The following is a 24,964-nucleotide window of genomic DNA, read 5'->3' as shown; positions in this document are numbered from 1 at the left end:
TACACGGCTGGGGTTGGGATTGGAAGAAAGGGTGGGGACGGAGGGACAGGCAGGGGTGGAGGGTCCTAGATGGGTGTTGGTGTCGATGAGTTGTTGTAGCTTGCGATCCTTTGCACCTGAAAGAAAGAGACAAAGTTTCTTGTTGAGGCGTCAAATGAGACGAAGAATAAAAGGAAACCGGGGGCACGCACAGCTTTGAAAAAGGATAAGGCGGTGCTGCTGGAGGGAGCGGTCGAGTGTGTTCATATGGCGGCGCATGGCACTGAGTGTGGATCTCAGAATGTGACGGGAACAGCAGTCCGAGAAACGTTTTATGTCCCGGAGATACCTGTAATCCTGGGTGGGTTCAAAACATGAGGGGTGGGACCTCAGTTGAAATCCACGTGGGGTAAGTCGGAGACGGAGACAGTCACTGAGGGAGGGAATATGGCTGTAAAAGCGGGTTTTAGTAAACACCCTGTCAAACACCAGGAGAGAAATGGAAAGCAATGAAGGTGAACAAGGCAAAAGATAGATACGAAAATCCTGACGGATTGCTCTTCTGAGCAGTACTTCTTCAAGGTAGGCATTCCTTGAAGAGAAGTGGCAGTCAATTAAACACTAAGATAAAAGGAAAAAACTGCGGATGCTGGAAATCCAAAACAAAAACACAAATACCTGGAAAACTCAGGTCCAGAAGCATCTGCGGAGAGGAACATAGTTAACGTTTCGAGTCTGAATGTCCATCAGGATTCTGTGTTAATGTAACTACCTAAAGACAAACTCATGTTCTAGCCAAGAATGAAATCTTTTACTAACTCCATCCCTCTTTTCCTGTTTATCTCACCTGAAAATGTTATAACCAGACACATTAAGGTCACAGAACATCTCTATCATGGTTACTACAACATATCCTTTCAAAGCTGTTAGTGCTTCAAACTCTCTAATATTGTTTTAAATGCTTTGAGCATTGAATGTGCCTGCCCCCTGCTATATTCTGAATGTATGGCAATTATGAATTTGACTGATTTCTGACATGACCTTTGACTGTTAATGAAAATTAGAGCACAGGCCACATGCCTGGAACAAACACACTCTGGTGAGCATAATCAAATTGAGTCATTGTGGAAAGCAATCAGCAAAGGAAAAAGAATGTAGAGTTATATAATGTAACCAGTAAAATACAAGTTTAACAGCATCAGGTTGAAACTATATCATGCTCTAGTAACACTGTACCTTGAGCATTGCATTCAATTCTGGTTATCAGGGCATAAGGGAAATATCAGATCTTGGAAATGGTGAAGAGAAGTCCCAGAAGGCCGATTCCCAGGATTAAAGGGCTGAGTTATGAGGAAAGGTTTCAAAACTCTCAATCTTCAGACTTGAAAGGATATCAGGATAAGGGACTTTAGACATATATTCAATCACTATTTTAATTATTAATATATTCGATCACTATTTTAATTATTAATCTATTCGATCACTATTCTAATTATTAATCTATTTGATCACTATTTTAATTATTAATCTATTCAATCACTATTTTAAGTCATATTAGAATTGTAAACCAAATGGACTGTTATGTTTTGGGGTCTTTGGCCACTGTTCTGCAGAAAGGCCCTGATGCATAAAGAGGTTTGACAGCAAAATATATTGTCATAGTTTTAAAAAGTACCAAGGTGAAATGTAGTTAAAATGCTAAATGAAATTTACTTTCCCTGATATTTAAGGGGAGGCGGGAGGAGGCAGACGGAAATCTTAGAGTCTACAGCAGCCAGGTTGACAAGCTTGCACTAGAAGACTGCAGCCAGAGTACAGAGAGGAGATCTCAAAGTTGAGGATGGGGGATGGGGGGTTGCGGTGAAGAGGTGGTATTGAAGAGATAGCAGATGGACACAGAGATCGTGGGAGTGGAAATAGAAGTATTTGTTGATTGTGGGAGGGGACCTTTGGACTACAGGAGTCTTAGATCACAATGGAGGGTACAGCTAATCACAAGAAGAGACGTAGGCTTGCTTGGGGGGACCAGAAGGAGGATGCACACCTGCTCTGCCAGACCCACAAGCTGGAAAGACATTTAATTGCTGGACCCTACCATTATTGCTTCCCTTCAGCTGCTGAAGGTCCCCAACCATGGGAAACTTAGCCTACAACCATTAATTGTACAAGTCCGTTAAATGTAAGGCCTGGAGCCTTATTAACATATGTAAGTAACTGACCTGCCTCTTGAGAGGTTAGTCTGCTGACCCCACCCAAACCCCTCCCCCCCAATCCCCAAGTCTGCCAGAAGTGTGGATTTTCAAGGGTAGTGTTGTATTCAGGTTTTTAAAATTTTAATATAAAAGTAAAATACTGCGGATGCTGGAAATCTGAAACAAAAATAAAAATAGCTGGAAAAACTCAGCAGGTCTGACAGCATCTGCGGAGAGGAACACAGTTAACGCTTCGAGTCTGTGTGACTCTTCAACAGAACCTTTTCTGATGAAGAGTCATACGGACTTGAAACGTTAACTGTGTTCCTCTCCGCAGATGCTGTCAGACCTGCTGAGTTTTTCCAGCTATTTTTGTTTTTGTTTTAAAATTTTAACCTTACCTACCTGTTCCTCTCCCACCCATGGTGAGGTTTAACATTCCCTCAGTTGCGTTGGAAAATCTTTTGACAAGTTACAAGGACAGTCAGACTTAATGAAGACAACTGAGAAAACTTTAATAGAGTTCAAAAAGTCATAAATGCTAGAGGAACACATAGATATTAACTCCAGTAAGACAACTCGCTGAAGTGAAGAGTTGTGGCACATCCTTTATTTGGTATCATTATATGAAGATAATTGAACTAAATTAATCTGAACACAACTTTTGCTCTGTATGTTCAGCTATTGTGATATAAAGCAGTTTAATACTTCATATCAATGTTCAGCATCTCATTACGCATTTGCCTTCAGGGAGCTTGATGTGAAATACATGAATATCCAGTCTAGATCACAGGAGAATTTGACTGTTTTAATCTTTAAATTGTGCTATAATACAAATAGAGAGGGTATTGTAAATAAAATGAAAGATCCTCAGAACATTTGTTGGATGATTAACAACTAAACAAAAGAAAGTACCTAAGCAGACCAGATAGACTTGGTATTGGGAATATCGTGAAAACAAGTAGAAGGATTGAAGGCAAAAGTACTTCTTCATCCAAAGAGTTAAATCCTAGAATAAAATCTTTATTAAGCATTTTGGATGTTCAAGATTACATTGATTTTGATATGACTGAAATGTAGCCCAACAGAGAAAGCAAACAACAGGAATGCAACCTATTATAAAAAATACAGAGAAAATCCAGTAACATGTGGCTGGGCAGACCCTTTAGAAATGAGTGAAACAGCCAATGCTACAGGGTTAAGTCCTGGTACCAACAAAAAGGAATATTTAAACAATCCTGTCTGGATTTTTGGAGACAGTTTGCAGCTTCCTTTCGAGTTCCCATGCATATCTGGTTTGGCACCTGGTCAAATAACTGTAGGCACTATTTATGCCGGAACATGCAAACATTTATTTGAAGTCCTTACTCTAGAGGAAGCCCCATAAAAGAAGCCCCTCTGTCATTTTTGACGTTAACTTTTTCATCTTATCAGGCCATACTTACGTCTTTCCATTCATCTGCAAGCCAGTCATAGCGTAGACAGTCAGGCAGCCGGCACTGCTGTGTGCTGGCTGGGCGAGAGAATGGATCGCACGTCTCTTCAATTATTCGACCTACGCCCTTCAGCCGGCAGAACACTTCCCTTTGCTGAAATCCTACTCCACAGGTCACTGAACACTAGCACCAACAAAAAAGGGCCAGAGAGAAACAAAGGTAAAGGTGAAGAATGCATTGGATAACAATGTTGAAATGACCATTTATATTTATGTTTAATTTATTCGTTTGCTTGAATGCTTATAAATGCCTCTTAAGGCAAAAATTGGAGGCAAGGTTAGCAATAAGTAACGGCCTGCTTGTGTGTCTGACTTTGATATACTTAAGTGATCTGAGACTTCACTTACAGAGCAAATCGTGTATGAATTGCCGATTAAGAGTCAGACAGAATTTTTTTTAAACTTGACAGAGCAATTACTTCTCCATCAGACTTACATTCCATGAGAAATCTAACCACAAAATAAAGAGCAGCTGTTGAGGTCAGTCAGACCATACTCCAGATATTTTACATGGGGGAGTCCTTCTCTATCAACAGCTGCGTCCAAACTGAATAAGTCACTTAGATGTCCCCATTTAAGGCATTTTCAAAAAAACTGATTATATTTAAAATGACTATGGTTTCATTAGGAACAGTTAATATACAATGAGCTATGTGTTCACATGTTTCAGATCGCTTTTTATATTGGTTCTTGCTTTGTAATTTTGTATCCTAAGATTTATAATATCTCATTATAATTGAAGTATCTTCACTGAAATATTCAAATGTGTGATAAGGAGACTTGTATTTACGGAGCAACTTTTACAACCTCAGGGCGTCTCAAAGTTTTACAGCCAAAGAAGTACTTTCGATGCATGAATCAAAATGCTGGAAATACTCAGCTGAGATGTTCTGATGAAAGGTCATCGATCTGAAATGTTAATTCTGTTTCTACCCCTCAAAGATGCTGCCTGGTCTGCTGAGTATTTCAGAGTATGCTGTGATGGAGTCAGGCTTGAAGGTAAGTCCAGGGTCTTCCTGGGGTCTGGCTGGCAAGCTCGGTGAGTGAGTCAGGGGGCTTGGCTGGACCGGGCAGGGTAAGGGAAACTGTTGGACAAGACCTTGGGGCTGGGGGTGGGGGTGGTGGGGGGTGGGGAATATTTTGTTTATATTTCAGATTGTCAGCATCTGTAGCATTTTGTCTCTTGTAGAAGTACTTTCTTTTAAAAAGCATAGTTACTATTGGGCTGAATTCTAAGCTGTGGGAGAGGTGCCAACCCCATAGAAGTTGGTGCCAAGCCTGCCCCTAGCTTGGGCAGCTTGCCCCGCAGCTATTTAACAGTCACTGTGCTGCTGATTGGCTTGAGGGGCAAGGCTTCCTCCCCCATTGGAGAGGAAGTCTTGCCTTTAAGAGCTGTTGGCCAATCAAATGGCCAGTAGTTTTCTGGTCCCAGCAGCCCCACCAGGAACAGTGGCCATTGCTGGGACTTCAACAAGTCCCAGAAGGAAGTGTGCTGCAATGGAGTCAGGCCTGAAGGTGAGTCCAGGGTCATCCTGGGGGCTGGCAGGCTCAGCATGTGGGTTGGGGGACTTGGATGGACCGGGCAGGGGAAGGGGAAAAATGGGGCAGGTGGGACTGGGGGTGGGAGGTCCTCTGATTAATACAGAGGGCTCGTAAAGGAGGCACCCTACACCCTTCCCCAGCCACTAGTCTGTCAGGTTTTGCTGGGCGTGGTGGACAATTGATGCCTGCCTTCCCTGGGCACGGGTATACTCCCAGCGGTGGTGGGAGGGGGCCCAAAAGTGGTCATTCATTGGTTACCTAAGAGCTGCAACTGGCTCTCAGGGGAGCAGACCTCCCAACCCCTCCCGGGCCACTGGTAAAACTGCAGCAGGGAGGCGGTGGGAGAAGGTGGGTAGGCACTGAGAATAACGCCACTGGCATGGTGCCCAACTTTATGGACACCCCTTCCCCCAACTGTCATTCCACCCCTAGGACGCCATAAAACTTAGCCCATTGTAACTTGGGAAATGCGGCAGTCAATATGTACACAGCATGATGCCACAAACAGCACAACAGATGACGCGATCATCTCATCTAGTGATGGTGGTTGAGGTATAAATGTTGACCAGGGCACTGGGAGAATTTCCCAGCTCTCCATCAAAACATTGCCATGAGATCTTTCAGTCACCTGAAATGGCAGACAAGACCACGTGGTTTCACATATCCTCCAAATGATGGTAACTCCAACATTGCAGCACACCCTCAGTATTGTGTCTGTCTACATTTTGTGCTCAAATCTCTGCAGTGGGACCTGAACCTTTTTGATTCATTTATCTCATTAAACCATGGTTGACACCCAAAATCCAGCTTGAATGATGCAGCACATTTATACTGCAATGAACATTTCATTGCAAGCCAAAATAGACTTTAATGCAGTCCCACTCATTGTTGTTAGCACCTTTTAAATTTTATGATTATTTTTTGGTGATCTACTTTCAAAGATGCAAGGAGGTATTAGCGAGTTTCCAGAGAACTAGAACAAAATTAATTGGGGCTTTATGTTACAAGTTATGAAGAAATATTTAACTTGCAATGTAATTGCAAAACTAGGCATAAAATGAATAATGCAGTTGGTTAATTTATTAGCCTTTAGAAGAATTCACCCACACAGAATAGTGGCTATGCAAAATAAATTCCCAGAATAATGGTCAGAAACTAACTAATTTTAAAAATAAAGGGCTTACTAAGGAGAACTAGATGGCAGAGAACTCGAAAATGTTATCCTTTCAGACTGGGACTCAAGTTTGAATCCAGCACAGGCTAGTGAGATGACAGTCTAGTTTTTCTGTTGACTGGAGTAGCTCCATTGAAATTATGCCAGGCAGTATTGGCAAAACCTCTGAGTGAGCAGAGGCTGATAGTATGATACAAGCCTTAATATGACACTCTGTCACCTTAAACCTACCTTTGACCAAGGTTTTGTTCTCCTGTCCTGCTATTTCTTTGGGCAGAATCTTCTGTGCGGCGAGCAGAGGTGTAAAATGACGTGAGATAATGTCGGGCGCTTGTCTTGACATCACCCCAGGTTATTTAGATTTTCAGGCTGGCGGCCTATTAAGGCCATTAAAAAATTAATTGAAATTATTAATGGACCTGCCCGTCCAACCTTAAGGTTGGCGGGCAGTCCAGGACCCTGGCTGGCTTCTGATAAAGCATAATACCTCATCCACGGGTGGGAGGAGGTTTCACGAGTGATTAAAAAATCTCAGAATATTTCAAAATAAAAGTTATGGACATGTCACAACTCAGGTGACAGTGTCACATGAGGGGACATGGCAGCGAAATCCTTCTCTCACCTTTATTTGAAGTTTCAAATCTGAGCTGAACTCCCTGAGGCAGCACTTTACCCCAGGGAGGTCTGTGCGCCCACTGGATGTCACGCTGTAGAAGTCACGCTGGGCGGGCCTTAATTGGCCGGCCCATGTAAAATAGCGGCACACCCCCTGACTGACCGGGGGCACCGATTGGCAACCTGCCTGCCTATGCCTGCTCCCCCACATCCCCCCGATTGGGGGGGTGGGGGGATGTTGCCCTTTAGGTGGCTTGGTGTCAAATTTTGTCTGGGTGGGGTGGGGTGTGGATGGGCATCTCTCTCACGGCCCCCTTTCCCGATTGGCGGGGCCGTCAAGGTGCTCCCTACACCCCCTAGCCTTTCCAACCTGACACCCCCTTCACATCCCCCAGGGCCTCTGCTCTATTCCCTACCACGAGCGCCCCACACTTACCTGGTCCTGGGGCTCCTGGCACTTAGATTAGTGAGACAGTGTAGGACCAGCTCTGATCACTGCTTCCGGTGGCACTGATGGGGCTGCATTGCTACTGGCCAATCAGATTGGCTGACGTCTCTCTGTGGAGGGACTGCCTCCCAAGTGAGGGAGTCCCGCCACAGTATATATATTCAAAATATATTCCTAAAATGTAATGAAGTACAGACTAATCAAAGCCTTTTCAAGAAGAGCATATTTATTCAGTTTGTCTGTCAGAATGATAATATTATTGTGTGATATGTGTTAAAATAGAGAAAAAAATCATTAAGATTTTGGACATTGAATTTTGAGAGATATGTTAAACAGTTTTTGTGTTCCCTCTTGCCATGAAATGTAACAAATACCACCTTACGCTTCACCTGCTGTCTTGCTAATTTTGGAAAAACTCTTACCACTGACGCTATTGATGAAAAATGTTCCACAATCTGCCTGAGCTCTCACATCAAATGCCAGGCTACGTTTAATTCAAGTGCAGCTACTCAGTGTGACATGGTGTTTAAATTGAATCTCTGCCAATAGTGTTGTAAAGATTGCAATGGAGGTGTCATGCGTCTACTGTGGGACCATGTTATGATTTTTAAATCATGGATGTGTACATGCCATGGGGAGAATTAGGCAATTTGATTTTTCACTGTGAAATGGATCCTCGGGATTGTACATTATTAGTGCAAAAAGTCATGTTCTACTGACCACTAAGTTTTACATCCATTACAAAAATGTTCTTTCTTGGTTTCATGGTGTTTAATAGCAATAATGTATATAGAATACCTTCTAAGATGGGCTGTGTTTAAAAATTAGTCTAGAATTTATCTGAGACATTTCAAATGTTTATTAATGAACAATAGAAGGATCAAGTAGTGATGAATACAGATCTCTTTCCTATTTAGTTGGACCATTCCTCTGGCAAATTCCACAGTAAATCCTCCAGTGCTAATAGGTTCCCACTGATACCCCAGAGATTTGGGCCTGTCATATATCACTGCCTATCCTGCCAGTTAAAATGAAGATCTTTTATAAACAGCTGGAATCTGAATACTGAAAAGGACAGAATTTGTCCATTCAGCCACTAAGCACTGCAAAGTTACCAGTTTTAAAATATTTTTAAATGGTTCATATTAATCCATTTCTTCTCAAATAAGAGTTCAGGAGGATCAATGTTCAGGGATATGGTGAAATTTGGTACTGATCAATGAAAAAGGGAGAGTTAGATTAACAAAATTGTCTTCTCCTATTGCTAAAAAACCTTGTTCTGAATGCAATGCAACAAACACAAGGTAAGTGAGCTTCTGTAATTGCTCCAGTTCACATTGTACAAATATAATGTCATATAACAGCACACTGTGATGTGATTTTTTTTAATAGTCTGTACTGTATTTAAAATTAATTATGCAAAATGCATCCCCAAGAGATCAAGCAGTAAGTTGCTGTGCTTCCAAAAGTGCAAAATACTTTGGTTATTTGGTTCTTATGGAACTTTTTAATAACACGGTTCTCACAGCAATGTTTTACACAGGCTTGGCAGCATTTCTGTTACTTGTACCTCTGAGTGGACATTACAGCATTGTTTTTACAATAAGCCTTGCTACTTCACAATTGGATTTATTTGGTTTTTTTTGTTTGGTCTGACAACAGGCCTTTATCGGAAATACTAATTGGCCATTTCTTCTTTCGGATGCTGCTGAAAGTGATGTGAAATTCCAGCAGTTTTATTTCAGATTTCTAACATTCATTTTTTTCCTCATCACCATTGCAGAAACATTTTTGTTTCTTACCAATCAAAAAAAGAAACAATTCTGATTCTGATTCTGAAGGGACACGAGGCCTTCTGATATGGTGGTAACTTTTTTATTTCTGATCTTCTTTATGGTTTCCCATCAGCAGCCTGCTTTTAATTAGTTCGACAACTAGACAACAATCTTTGATTGAAAGCAAATAAATTCATTTTGTAATAGTAGGAAAGAGGCAAAATGACCTTAGGCAGCATTTCAGTTTGTGAAAGATACACAGACCAAACAAAGATTTCTTCCTAAAGGAAAAACTCCCCAATTTAAAGTTTGGATTATGCATTTAAAACTGCACTTTTTTCAAATATACACTCTGTTAAATTGGCCACTGTTTCCTTGGCTCTAATATGGCTTTATGGCCTAAGCATCTTGCACGATACAGCAACCTATCTGCCATTGAACAACGTTATGCATTCTGGAATTTATTTAGCTTCCAATTCACAAGGGCTTTACTGATCCAATGATTACATTATCTAAAGTAGTCAAAAGCATAAACTAGATATCTGGTTTTAAATCCCATTTTTGCTGACATTTTCATCCAGGCTGAATCTGTATTATGGGTTAATAGGTGCAGTGTTAAGTGCAGATTAGATGCTAGGCAATGACGACAAGCCATCTGTACTGTCACAACCACTTCTGACAGCTACCCTGGAAGAAGAGGTGTGATACCAGCAAGACAGACACTTTATACAAAGAGCAAAGGCCAATCACAAACAATGATTTAGATTTAATGGAAGAGATGGGGTACTTGTCTGCTGACTCTCTAGCCGGCGGGAGTCCCATGTCAGTACTTCTAAGGAGGGTCCGCTGAATTAAGTGCTACCCTGGCAGTAAATGGACAGTGGCAGGCTTTTGCTGGCATCAAGCACCCTTGGGGCATATGCCCCCACTGGCTGAGAGCTGCCAGCTAATCAGAGGTGATGGCTGCTGCTGGTATCACACCCACCTGAGGCCTAGTATCACTGCTGGGCCCCAGGCCACAGGTGAGTGATGGCAGGATGGGGGTGGGAGGGGGAGGTGGCAGGGTGGGGTGTCAGGTGGGGCAGGAGGGGATCAGTGGCAAGGGCAATGGTGTGGCTCTCAGCAGGTTCCCCCCTTACTGATACCGGGTCCCTCGATCAGGCCTTTAAACGAGGGCCCCCCCACCGAGGGCCGACAGCCCGCGAGTAACCCTGGACAGGTTTTCTCATCATGCTCGCTGCGTGTGAGCACCTCCTTCCTGGGCTGGGTTAATACCAGCAGCAGTAGAGGGAGGCCCTTAAGCGGGCATTACTTGCCACTCATGGGCCTTTCCGCCACAGACAATCAGGGTGGAGGTGGAAAGGCAGCAGGGTCCCTGCTTGCCCCCCTCCCAGCTGATTAAATGCACCCCTGCCATCAAACTCACCATGGAGGGAAGGCATTAACTTCTGTCCAATTGCAAATAAGTTTGAAAATAATTAAACTTTTGTGCAAAATTACACAAACCTATCATGCCTGATCTCACTGTGTGTTCTACTAACCACAGGCCTTCCAATGGATAAACAAGAAAGCTACAAAACACAACAACAATTTTGATGTCAGTCTTTGTGGGATGCCCCTTAACCAACATCATCAGAACAAATTTACACTAAATTGGACTATGTAAGTTGAGCTATTCTTGGGGTCTATGGCAGAGTCCTTCCATTTCAGATAGTTGAAAGTAGATGCTTCTTATTTAATGGTACGAGTCTGAGGGACACAGGGATGTGTTCCGCACTCTCCCTCCACCCAAAATAAATGGCCTGGAAACTCTGAGTCAACCACTGGTCTCCCACCATAGTCTCAAAGAAACAGTGGAAATAGCTGAAAATGACCTACCATGCCATTTCTCAGAGTTTCTACTGGTCCCTTACCCAATTTGTATCACTAGATTAGTGGTAACTCCACAGGATTCAAAATCAAAATTTTCATGTAACATTCAACACTTCTGTGAGGCATCACATTGACAGGCATGTTGCTGTTCAGCCTGGTCAGGTGACAGGTTTCATCCAAAATGTTTTTATCTTTTGAGGCTGGCAGATCATTTGTGCCCTTTCAGTATTTTTGTGTTTAAAAATAAATGTGACCATTTTCTTTTTTACAATTTCAATGTAAAATATGGGTTCGCTTCAAGTTCCATCAAGCTAATGAAAATCCTCTCTCTTCAAGATAGCAGTGCTCCTGGAGCAATGGAGCTATATAAAACAGCATAATTAACAAAAAAAGGATTCTTTGCATTTGGAACTGGGTCCGTGCCTCGGGTGAAGGAGTATGCATGCCCACCAATGCCTTCTCTGACAGTGGACGCTGCAGTGAATAGAGTTTCTAATAGAAGCACTCAACAACATTATGATTTACATACGAACATACGAATTAGGAGCAGGAGTAGGCCATTCGGCCCTTCAAGCCCACTCCACCATTCAATATAATCATGGCTGGTCTGATTGTAACTTCCCACCTACCCCCAATAACCTTTCACCCCCTTGTTAATCAAGAATCTATCTAGCTCTGCTTTAAAAATATTCAAAGACCCTGCTTCCACAGTCTTTTCAGGGAGAGTTCCAGAGACTCATGACCCTCAGAGAAAACACTTCTCCTCATCTCTGTCTTAAATATTTTTAAACAGTAACCCCTTGTCTAGATTTTTCCACAAAGAGAAAACACCCTCTCCACATCCACTCTGTCAAGACCCCTCAGGATCTTAAAGGTTTCGATCAAGTCACCTCTTACTCTTCTAAACTCCAGTGGATACTAACCTTTCCTCATAAGACAACTAGCCCTAATACTTCCTGGTATTAGCCTAGTAAACCTTCTCTGAACTGCTTCTCATGCATCTTTCCTTAAATAAAGAGACAAATACTGTACACAGTACTCCAGATGTGGTCTTACCCGTACATCCGAAACATAACCTCCCAACTTTTGAATTCAATTCCCCTTGCAATAAGTGATAACATTCTATTAGCTTTCCTAATTATTTGCTGTACCTTCATACTAGCCTTTTGTGATTCATGCACTAGGACACCCAGATCCCTCTGAATCGCAGAGCTCTACGATCTCTCACCATTTAGATAATGTGCTTCTTTTTTATTCTTCCTGCCAAAATGGACAAGTTCACATTTGCCCACATTGCATTCCATTTGCCAGGCCTTTGCCCACTCACTTAACCTAATTATGTCCCTTTGTAGCCTCCTTATGTCCTCTTAACAACTTACTTCCTGTCTATCTTTGTGTCATCAGCAAATTTAGAAACCATCCCATCTGTCTCTTCATCCAAATTATTTATATAAATTGTAAAAAGTTCAGGTCCCGGCACTTATCCCTGTGGCACACCACTTGTAACATCCCGCTGACCAGAAAAAGACCCATTTATGCCTACCCTCCGTTGCCTGTTAGCTAGACAATCTTCTATCCATGCCAATATGTTATCCCCTACACCATGAGATTTTATTTTTCTCAATAACCTTTGATCTGGCACCTTGTCAAATGCCTTCTGGAAATCTAAGTCCAGTACATCCTCCAGTTCTTAATTTCCTTTTGGTTCTGTTGAAATTTGGATTTTACATTTTATTATTTGTGCCCCCTTAAAATAAGTGAGCACGTACACTGGGGCAACCCAGTTCATCTTTGTGAATCAACTATGAAGATGCAATTCAGCAATAGCCCACCTTGCACCATTGACTTTCGGACTGATGTATTTGGGAAGGGGACGTATTTTCAACTAGTTCAAACCACAGGACTCAAGAGTTAAATAAATATTTTCTACAACTTCACTTCTTCATCCAAGAAAGAATCTTAGATTAATGGCATGTTCATTTTTACAACTGAGATATTTTTAAGGGGAGTGACAATACAATCTATACATTCTTCATCATCATGAACTAACAAACCTCTTCCTGTATGTGGTCATATCTAAATGCGTGGAATACTTAAGGTTCCAGCTGTTCTCTCTTCAAGTGCAATAAAACGTTCAAAAGAACAACATTTTTGCAAGTAGACAAGTACTTATTGGTATTACATGCAACCTACCAAAATTTAAATGGGAACGGATTGGATTAGAGAGATTATGATCCAAGATCAGAAGGGTATATACACAGCGGTAATTTCTGGGGAGTTTGTTTTTACAAGTGCTAGCTGGTTTCATTGGGAACAGCTCAACTGATTAAAAGCTTTCGGGAAAATTAAAAAAATCCTGCGCAACTCAGAAACTCAATCACGTTAAGCAGTTCATAAAAGGCTGGATCAACTTCATTATTTAGCACTTAAAGGTAGAATCCAAAACAGCTGGCACTGATCCAAGAGGCTCAGGCACTTAGTAGGTTTTCCCATCCTCAACACTCCTCAACTGAAGACTACATTTATGGTTCAAAAGCTTTTCAGAACACAAGATTAACAGTGTATATTACGTCCCAATCGAACTGTACTTTGTATATGACGTGTGTTTTCCCAGAGTTGGAAGCAATGCTACAGATTTGGAACATGCTTCCCAAACTATTCTATCACCAGGCCTATAATTATATATATATTATATTCTCTATTACCAAGCCTAGATCAACTGTTTTAGGAAGGTTTTGTTTTAAAATAAGCTCACTTTGTCTCTTTACTAGTTAAACTTAATCAAAACCTAATTTGTTTCCCCAGCTTTTTTTTTAATGATTGTCACAAAAAGAAAGCAAATGACATCCTGACAAAATGCAAGAGGCATGCAGGATCATCAACAGGTGACACAAACTGTAGCTGGCATTGATGGACAACTCAGTTTCTAATCTAAAGTCTTTGAGAGTAACTTTCAACTTCAAGAGGGCTTCCCATTATACAGCCTACACAACTTCCTTCCCTTTATTGGATGACATGTGGCCAATCTCATGCCCCAGTTATCCATCCCACAAATCCTGAACTACACCTCCATCATCTCTAACTTATTCAATTATGACTCCTCGGTGCAGTTCATTCAGTATCCCATATGCTCTGGGAATGTTTCAATTGCTCTTGGTAGATATTTTATGAACTCTAGCTAAGATACAGCTGCCCCTGCCCTCTTCTTCCACCTATGCCTTTGGTTTGCTGTGTCCTTTATGGGGAGCCTCAAGGATCATAAAACACATGATATGCCTTTCCATTCTGACAGCTGAGGGGCTTATTAGGATTGCATGAAGGTCACCAGTAGCACCTTTTAAACAGCAGTGGCTAGATTTAATTAAATTAGAAAAGTCTAGCTCACCGGAGGTTGGGGAAGTATGCAATTTTGAATCAGAAATGGAATCCCTTTGAACAGTTTAGTGGGATTAAAGCACAACCAGGAATCCAAAGAGACCCAAATGGATTCAAAACTTGGTTACTGTAAATGTGTGAATGTTTACATTATTTTAGTAATATGTAAGGATTAAATTAATTTTAGAATTACTTTCTTGGTGGTTGAATTGGCAAGGAATCCTAATGCAGTTTTGTTTTCAATTAATGAAAAATTCAACACCAAAATCAAATTTAAAACTGTTGTGATTGAACCTGTTAAAAATACAAGGAATAGAACAAATTGAGAAAGCAGAATGTATTTTCTGGCAAATATAACAGTACATTAGGTGAAAATAAAACAGGGTTGTGTTCAATACACAAATAGACAATGGAGGAGGAAGAAATCAAAAAGGGCATCATTTCTCTTTGGTGGGGGGGGGGAGACATTGATGGATGAAGTACTTCAAAAGGCTGATTAAAAGTGTTATATGATTATGCAGAACATTTTGTCCATATGAACCTACATTATGCAGTGTCAGTGCAACAAGATCAGCCTTAACACTTTTAAACATTACCAAGTAGAGAGACAAACAGAAAACTAGGCACAAGGGAAAGTTGCATTTAATAGGAAGTCTTTAAATGCTGAAATGTTTGTAAATCATGACTCTAGAGTGAAGTGATGATGATGTTAAGGATGTTGGTGATATAACAGTTACTGGCACAAGTACACTGAAGGATAGATAATGAAGAGACAGGTTTTCACTTGCAATTCCTCCCCTCCCGTAGTGAATTCCTGATTCCAGTTTCAATATCAGTGAGAACAAAGTGAAGGAAAGGTTATTTTTTCTCAGAAGGACAAACAGAAGTTAGCTTTAAGCTGAAAAACCTAAGCGAAGATAAAAGGCCCACAGAATGCAGGACAGTAGCAAAACTGAAAAGGGCAGTAGAGGAGATGAAGTAAGTCAGATGTAGCAGACATGCAAATCACTTAACAAATAAAGAAAACTTAACACCATTCAATTATGGCAGGAGAAATGACCAATCACACTCATGGTTCGTCTTCAGCATCGCTGAGGAAATGCTGAAACCCATTATTAATTATTCAAAGTTGTGTTACATGGCAGTTTCCTTCTGCCACAAACCTACTAAACCAGGTTTTCCTGGGGACTTTTGCCATTATAATAGCAAGAAGAGGAATATATGGAGTAAATGACTTATACCATTAATTGCAGCGCACCATATTTTGCTGGGACTAGCATGCCCCTGCACCTTTACCCTTGCTGAAAATAAACATCTTGGGAAATGTATTTATGAGCAATAATGATGTGAAACATGGATAGTTAAGCAAAACAAAAGAGTGCTACTGTTGAAGACTGCAATCATTTAACATTGATGTTTATAATCCTGATTTTTTAAGGCTTTTCAATACATTTGATTGCTTAAAAACATTTTTCCCTGCTGCATAAGGATCTGATTACAGGGCGATCCCTCCTTTCCTTTTTCCCTCTTGCCCCCAAGATGTTTACAGTGCCTGTTTTTAGCAGGCACAGTTTGTTTCAATGCTATCTTCAGGGGTTGTACTATGTGCAGTGCGTAGCATACAAGATGCACAGCAACAACTCACCAAGCACTTCCAAACCCGCTACCTCTACCACAAGAAAGACAAGAGCAGCAGATGCATGGGAACACAGAGATGAGGAGAAACTTCTTTAGCCAGAGATTGGTGAATCTATGGAATTCATTGCCACAGAAGGCTGTGGAGGCCAGGTCACTGAGTGTATTTAAGACCGAGATAGATAGGTTCTTGATTGGTAAGGGGATCAAAGGTTACGGGGAGAAGGCGGGAAAATGGGGTTGAGAAACTTATCAGGCATGATTGAATGGCGGAGCAGACTCGATGGGCCGAATGGCCTAATTTCTGCTCCTATGTCTTATGGTCTAAGCCACATACCATTTCTGACTTGAAACTATATCGTTGTTCCTTCACTGTCACTGGGTCAAAATCCTGGAAATCCCTTCCTAACAGCACTATGGGCGTACCTACACCACATGAACTGCAGTGGTTCAAGAAGATGGCTCTCCACCACCTTCTCAAGGAAGATTAAGGATGGGCAATAATTGCTGGCCTAACCAGTGATGCCCACATCTCAAGAAAGAGTACAAAAAAGCATACTTTTTTTTAAATAAGCTCTACAAGTGAGACAAATGCTACTTCTATCAATCAATACTATATGGTTGCTGCAGATCAAGCTTAAGTTCTTTCTTTCTACTTATTTCAGATTTTTACTTATATCTCGTGAAAATAGCTATGTGGTTTCAGACATTAAAGAATTCATAAACAGCAGTGCTAGGAAACCAAACATTAGATGAAATTTATCCCAGCTGAGGGAGATGAGAGAGAAAATTTGTGAGGCATTGTCAATCATTATGAAGGAGTCACTGGACGTGGAGGAGGTACCAGTAGATTGGAAACAGGCAAAGCAGATACAGGCAACTACAAATCCATTAGCCTTACTTGAATCTCATGTAAAATAATGAAATTGATTTTCAGGAGTAAATCTGATGGTTATCTGTAAAACAGTAAACAGCAGTTCTCACTAATTAGAAGGGAAAGATATGTCTGACCAATCTCTTTGATTATTTTAGAAAGTGGGAACCAAAGTGGATGATGGCTAACCTTACAATGTATGTAGGTTTCCCAAAGACTTTTGACAAAGTTGTACATGGAAGGTTACGAGTTAAGTTCGACGCTGTGGGCATTCAGGTATTCAGGTAAAGGTTGGGAATGGATAGGAAGCAAGTTGAAGAATAAAAAATGACTACTCATTAGTAGACTCATGATAGTGGGAGTGGGGTGCTCCAGGGATTGGTGTCAGAACCACTAATGTTTCCAATTTACGTTAATGACTTGAACGTAGAAACTCAATGAAAACTGGTCAAATTTGCAGAAGATACCTAACTAGGAGAGGCAGTGGAGTCAAAAAACAATATAAACATTACAAGCTGATTGAACAAGATATGTGAGTTGATCGAACAATGGCAGATAAAATTTAATGTTGCCAAACTGAGAGGAAAAATAGTAGCAGATGTGCTTGTAGAGCAATGTTGAAACAGCTAAGAAACTTAACATTCAATATATCCAATTAATGCCAAGAAGCAATCAACAAAGCCAATGGAATGTTGAATTATACAGTGAAAACAGCAGAATACAAGTCAGAGGAAGTTCTGACCAAACCTTATGGTGCTCTAGTCAAAGCACACCATAAGTTTTCTGGTTGCTTCTGGTCACAATTGTTAAAACCATAAAAGATGGTTACATTTTAAAATGTCTTCTTTAACTTAAGATAACATTGGGAATTCTGGAATCACCCCACTCAGGCTCAAGTGATCTGGCAGCCGTGAGAGAGAAACTTAAACAGAAACCTATTGGAATATCAAGTGACAGTTTCCTCACCTTTCCACTGTGACTCACAGTAAAGGGACAGCTGCTTTGTGAGACACAGACATAGAGAAAGAGAGACAATGCAGATACTGCTGTGAGGAGCAGGGAACATAGACATAAACAGGTATGATAGTCAGGACTATGGCGACATGGCTGCAGGGTGACCAAGGTTGAGAACTGAACATCCAGGGGTATTCAGCATTTAGGTAAGACAGACAAAAAGAAAAAGGCAGTGGAGTTGCATCGCTGGTTAAAGAGGAAATTAACACAACTATGAGGAAAGATATTAGCTCCGACGATGTGGAATCTGTATGGGTAAAGCTGAGAAACACTAAGGGGCAAAAAACATTAGCGGGGGTTGTATATTGGCCCCCAAGTCGTAGTGGTGATGCTGGGAATGGCATTAAACAGGAAATTAGAGACACATGCAATAAAGGAACATCTGTAATTATGGGTGACTTTAATATGCATATAGATTGGGCAAATCAAATTATTAACAATACCGTAGAGGAGGAATTCCTGGATTGCATATGGGATGTTTTTCTGGACCAAAACGTTGAAGAACCAATTAGAGAACAGTCCATCCTAGACTGGGTATTGAGTAATGAGAAAGGAATAATTGGCAATCTAGTTGTGCGAGGCCCCTTGGGGATAACTGCCCATAATAAGATAGAATTCTTCATCAAGAAGTGACGTAGTTGATTCTGAGATTAGGGTCCTGAATCTTACTAAAGGAAACTACGTTGGTAAGAGGCATGAGTTGGTTCTGATGGATTGGGGAACGTTACTTAAAGGGATGACAGTGGATAGGCAATGGCAAACATTCAAAGAGTGCATGGGTGAACTGCAACAATTGTTTATTCCTGTCTGGTGCAAAAGTAAAACAGGAAAGGTGGCCAAACCATGGGTTACAAGGGAAATTAGAGATAGTATTAGATGCAAGGAAGAAGCATACAAATTGGCCAGAAAAAGCAACAGGCTTGAGGATTGGGAGCAGTTTAGAATTCAGCAAAGGAGGACCAAGGGATTGATTAAGAAGGGGAAAATAGAGTACGAGAGTAAACTTGTGGGGAACATAAAAACTGACTGTAGAACTTTCTATAGGTCTGTGAAGAGAAAAAGATTGGTGAAGACAAATGTAGGTCCCTTACAGTCTGAAACAGGGGAATTATAATGGGGAACAAAGAAACGGCTGACCAACTAAATACATACTTTGGTTCTGTCTTCACAAAGGAGGACACAAATAACATATCAGAAATGCTGGGGAACACAGGGTTTAGTGAGAGGGAGGAACTGAAAGAAATCAGTATTAGTAGGGAAAGGCTGTTCGGGAAATTGATGGAATTGAAGGCCGATAAATCCCCAAGGCCTGATAATCTACAGCCCAGAGTACTTAAGGAAGTGGCCCTGGAAATAGTGGATACATTGGTGGTCATCTTCCGAGATTCTATAGATTCTGAAACAGTTCCTACAGATTGGAGGGTAGCTAATGTAACCCCACTATTTAAAAAGGAAGGTAGAGAGAAGACAGGGAATTATAGACCAGTCAGCGTGGCATTGATAGTGGGGAAAATTCTAGAGTCCATTATAAAAGATTTAATAGCTGAGCACGTGGAAAACAGTGGCAGAATCGGACAGAATCAGCATGGATTTATGAAAGGGAAATCATGCTTGACTAATCTACTGGAATTTTTCGAGGATGTAACTAGTGGAGTTGAGGAGGGGGAGCCAGTGGATGTGGTTTATTTGGACTTTCAGAAGGCTTTCAACAAAGTCCCACATAAGAGATTGGCGTGTAAAATTAAAATGCATGGGATTGGGGATAGTGTATTGAGATGGATAGAAAACTGATTGGCAGACAGGAAATAAAGAGTAGGAATAAATGGGTCTTTTTCCTAATTACAGGCAGTGACTAGTGGGGTACCTCAGGGATCGGTGCTGGGACTCCAGCTATTCACAATATATATTAATGATTTAGACAAGGGAATTAAATGTAATGTCTCCAAATTTGCAAATGACACAAAGCTGGGTGGGAGGGTGAGCTGTGAGCAGAATGCAGAGATGCTTCAGTATGATTTGGACAAGCTGAGTGAGTGGGCAAATGCATGGCAGATGCAATATAATGTGGATAAATGTGAGGTTATCCACTTTGGTAGCAACAACAGGAAGGCAGATTATTATCTGAATGGCTACTTATTGAGAGAAGGGAATGTGCCACGAGACCTGGGTGTCCTTGTACACCAGTCGCTGATGGTAAGCATGCAGGTGCAGCAGGCGGTAAAGAAGGCAAATGGTATGTTGGCCCTCATAGCCAGAGTACAGGAACAGGGATGTCTTGCTGCAATTGGTGAGACCACACCTGGAATATTGTGTGCAGTTTTGATCTCCTTATCTGAGGAAGGATGTTCTTGCTATAGAGGGAGTGCAGCGAAGGTTTACCCGACTGACTCCTGGGATGGCGGGACTGACATATGAGGAGAGATTGAGTTGGTTAGGATTATATTCTTTGGAGTTCAGAAGAATGAGGGGGATCTCATAGAAACCTATAAAATTCTACAGGACTAGACAGGGTAGATGCAGGAAGGATGTTCCCGATGGTGGAGGAGTCCAGAACCAGGGGTCACAGTCTGAGGATATGGGGTAGACCATTTTGGACTGAGATGAGGAGAAGTTTCTTCACCCAGAGAGCAGTGAGCCTTTGGAATTTGCTACCACAGAAAGTAGTTGAGGCCAAAACATTGTATGTTTTCAAGAAGGAGTTAGATATAGCTCTTGGTGTGAAAGGGATCAAAGGATATGGGGAGCAAGTGGGAACAGGCTATTGAGTTGGATGATCAGCCATGATCATAATGAATGGCGGGGCAGGCTCGAAGGGCCAAATGGCCTACTCCTGCTCCTAGTTTCTATGAAAGCAAGGCAGAACTGTTTTGTAATAACAAACAAGCAGCATACTTGTGAGAATTAGTTTTTTATTCAAAAGGAAGGGGACAGAATCAATGTTACTTTTGGATATTTAAGGAACAAGGAGTCACTGAGGTGGGCCTTGCTGGCGGAAGTCATATCTGGAAAACGCAGACTGAGCGGAACAATTTTCGAAGGGTATCTTTGTACCCTTTACTTTTTGTAAATTTTGGCCAAACACGACAGGGAGAAGTGGGCCTGCTGGACAGTTGGCAGTAACTTTGTACTTATTCTTGTAATGCTACACATCTGGCAGAAGCGTGGTGTGAAGTGAAATGGGTTGTAAGACATATCTGAATTACATTACTTAGTTAATGCAAAAGTACCTTTTCTTTAGTTAGTTGCTTGTTAAGTAATGTTTGATCCAAGTTGATTTTAGTTTGTTTGTTACAGTAAAAATCTTAAAACGTGAAATCTAGTCCTCTGGTTATTTTCATTGGTCATTTGGAGAAATTAATCTCTTTTTAAAACTTATCAGTTTCTACGGGGATTGCAACACCGTGACACACACACATCAAAAGCAGTGCCGGAAAAAGCCTATAGACTAATCCTAGGTGCGAGGGATATAAATTATGATGAATGGCTGGAGAAAACTAGCCTCTTCAGCCTGGAAAGGAAGCACACAAGTTGTGAACTTATGGAGATATTTAAGATAGTAAACAATACAAAAAACGGTTTTAAAGTCAACAGTGTGCGCAGGACTAAAGGGCACAGGTTTAAATTAGTAAAAGGTAATTTTGGGACTGATATCAATCATGGTGGTGGTTTTCTAGGTGAATTAATTAAGATGAGCTGAGTAACCTTCCTCATCTGTAAGTACCTTGTGATCTAGAGTGGGCCATGATGAGTTTGAGGATTAGATGTGTTTGCAATTATTGGAATAGATTTAAATACAGATAATATAATATTTACAGCAGTGGAGTACTGAAGTGTCTCACTGGCAGCCAGTTTTAATTGAGTTGAATTTGATTACTACCACTGCCCCCATGAAAATATTTTTCCAAATTTGGTCAGAACACTTGAGAGAATGATCCACCTCTGGAAAGGGGAAGAATTGGTTAAAATAAACCAGTAAATTCAGAGAGAGCTTTATTCAAAGTTCAATTCCTTTTCAATCCCAATGTAGAGCAGCATTGACAATGGTTGCTGAGAAGCCTATAGCCAAGATTGTCAAGTACTTCTGGTTGAAGGAATGGAGGTAGAGAAAAATAGAGATTACAAGATAAACATGTGAATGATATCAATGGATTATTTTCTAAGTAGTTACCTATGTCTTACTCAATATAGTTACACAGCATGAAAATAGTGATATATCATGAACCAAAATGTTTAGCTATATCACCTTCTATACAACATTCGGAAATTCAGATGCAGTCTGTGTCAAAACTTAAAATAAATTACTGGTAATTACATCAGAGATGGAATCAAAAAAGATTCAGAATTCCATTAGATCATACCTCCTTCCAACGAGTGGCTTTCCAGGCTGGACATCGGCCTGCTCTGCAGTGTTTATATAGTCGAGGCTTCTTCAAGTGCTCACAGTACTTGTTATCCACAGCTACCTGCTCCATGTCAATGCAGTAGACATCCCGTTGCTTGGTGCCCTTTCCACAGGATACAGAACACTATGGGCAAAACACAAGAGGTTAAATTCTAACAACCTTTAGTTGTACATTTCCTCAGATGTTGTATCTCACTAACTATAAGGAAACACAAATCAATTGGTAACAGATTAGAAAAGTTAACCAGTATATTTGCCTTTCATACCTCTGTAATAAAGCTACATTGGAATGGAGCCAAAAGATAAATGTTGGCTGAAAGGTTCATTATGACGTTTTATATTCAACTAATACACAAAACTCAAGTCCTCTCACTAAATAATCTGCCTGAGCTTCTGAATATAAAGTATAAAGCTGAAGCATACAGAACTATCCTTAGCCGGAAGTGCCAAGTGATTAATCCATCTCAGCCTCTCCCTGAGGTCCCCACAATTACAGATGCTAATCTTCAGCCAATTTAATTCACTCGTGATGTCAAAAGATGGCTTAGTTCACTGGATATAGCAAAGGCTAAGAGCCCTGACAACATCCTGGATGTAGTATTGAAGACTCAAGTTAAACTGTACCAGTAGATCTATAATGCAGACATATACTCGACAAAGTGGAATTTTGCTCAGGTATGTTTTGGCCACAAAAAGCAGGACAAATTCAATCTCATCATTTATCACTCAGTCAGCCAAGTGATGCATGGTGTCATCGAAAATGCTAGCAAGTGGAACTTGCTCACCCATTAGCCTGCTAATTGATGTTTGGTTTGGGTTTCACCAGGATAACTTGTCTACAGATCTTACTACAGTCTTAGCCCAGACATGGACAAGAGGTTTGGTGAGTGACTGCACTTGACACCAAGGCAACATGTGACAGAGTGTGGCATCAGGGATCCCAAGCAAAAGTGAAGACAATGGGAATCAAGGGGAAAATTCTCCACAGGTTGGAATCATACCTAGCATAAAGGAAGATGGTTATGGTTGTTGGAGGCCGATCATCTCAACCCCAAGACATTGTTGCAAGATTTCCTCAAGATAGTGTCCAAGGCCCAGGCGTCTTCAACGGCTTCATCAATGACATTCCTTCCAGCATAAGGTTAGCAGTGGTGATGTTTTCTTATGATTGCACTATTCAGTTCCATTCACATTTACTCCCATAATGAAGCAGTCCAAGCCTGCATGCAGCAAGACCTGGACAGCATCCAGTTGACCAAGTAGCAGTTATGTCGCACAAGTGCAGGCAATTACTCTATCCAACAATAGAGAATGGAATCATCTTCCCTTAACATTCAGTAACATCACTTCCACTGAACCCCTCCCCCCCACCATCAGTATCCTGGGGGCTACCATTAACCAGAAACTGAACTGGACAAGCCACATAAATACTGTGGCTACAAGAGCAGGTCAGAGATTGGGTATTCTGCAGTGACTCACCTCCTGATTCAGCAAATGTTGCCTGGGTGAGTTCAGCTCCAACAACACCCAAGAAGCTTGACATTATCAAAGACAAAGCAGCTCACTTGATTGGCACCTCATTCACCGCTGTAAATGTTCACTTCCTCCATCACCAGCACAACATGGATGTAGTGTGTACCATCTACAACATGTACTGCAGCAACTCAGGAAGGCTTCTTCGACAATACCTCCCAAATCCCCTACAGCCTAGAAAGACGTGGGCAGCAGGTACATGGGAGCACCATTACTTGTAAGTTCCCTTCAAAGTCATACACAATGCTGACTTGGAAATATATTGTTCTTCCTTCATCACCCTGGGATCAAAATCCTGGAACTCCCTCTGAACAACACTGTAGGAGCACTGTCACTGCAAGGGCAATAAATTCGGGATGGGCAATAAATGCTGGCTTTACCAGCAACACTCACATCCCATGAACAAGTATAAAGGGCTGACTTACTACGGTTAATAATCTGCAATGTGGGTTACCCCATGTTGTTCAAAGCAAACAGTATCAAAATGTTCACAGTTGATTGAACCTTTGAATTTAAAAGGACCCTTCAATAAATTGCCGAACTCACCAGCATGCACTAGATGGAAGGGAATTCAACCAATGCTGCTTTCAGTTCCATACAGCACTGCAGGTCATCACCATGGAAACAACCATAAAACATCTGTTAGCTATGACAGCATTCAGAGATGGAGCAACGAGCTCCTGTCAGAGTTGCCACACTGTCTAAGTTTCATCTCACATTAGGCAGCAATATTTGTTTCCCTCCACACCAACTGTGAAGGGCTTTCTTCGTAAGGATTCCTGACCTTAACTAGACATTGGATGGGAACTGGATGGTAGAGTGAGTTAGAACACCAACCTTACATCTGTGGGTCCTGGGTCAGTTGGCCGTACAAATGGACAGAATGAAAAATCTCCTATCTGCTTGCGGTAAGCATTTTTTAATAAAATTTGTATTGAACTGAGCCTCAGCCAACTTCTGATGGGTGCTGACCCACAGCACAAAACTGCCTACAATTCATCAAAAGTTGACAAATAAATGGCTGACATTTGTAAAGTCT

The 24,964-nt window shown here is 41.3% G+C and overlaps 1 protein-coding gene across 1 annotated transcript in view; it reads right to left on the bottom strand.

Moving 5' to 3' along the window:
* LOC121293232 (A disintegrin and metalloproteinase with thrombospondin motifs 20-like) overlaps positions 1-24,964 on the bottom strand; it is a 440,993-nt gene that overhangs the window by 59,528 nt on the left and 356,501 nt on the right. The window contains exons 29-30 of the mRNA XM_041216086.1: positions 22,349-22,516; positions 3,617-3,790 (exon numbers count right to left, since the gene is read on the bottom strand). Coding sequence (XP_041072020.1) covers positions 3,617-3,790; positions 22,349-22,516 — 342 coding nt within the window. The remainder of the gene's footprint in view (positions 1-3,616; positions 3,791-22,348; positions 22,517-24,964) is intronic.

Source organism: Carcharodon carcharias, chromosome 21 (assembly GCF_017639515.1).
Source record: "Carcharodon carcharias isolate sCarCar2 chromosome 21, sCarCar2.pri, whole genome shotgun sequence".
Lineage (NCBI taxonomy): Eukaryota > Metazoa > Chordata > Chondrichthyes > Lamniformes > Lamnidae > Carcharodon > Carcharodon carcharias.
This window is presented reverse-complemented; position numbering and strand designations above follow the sequence as displayed.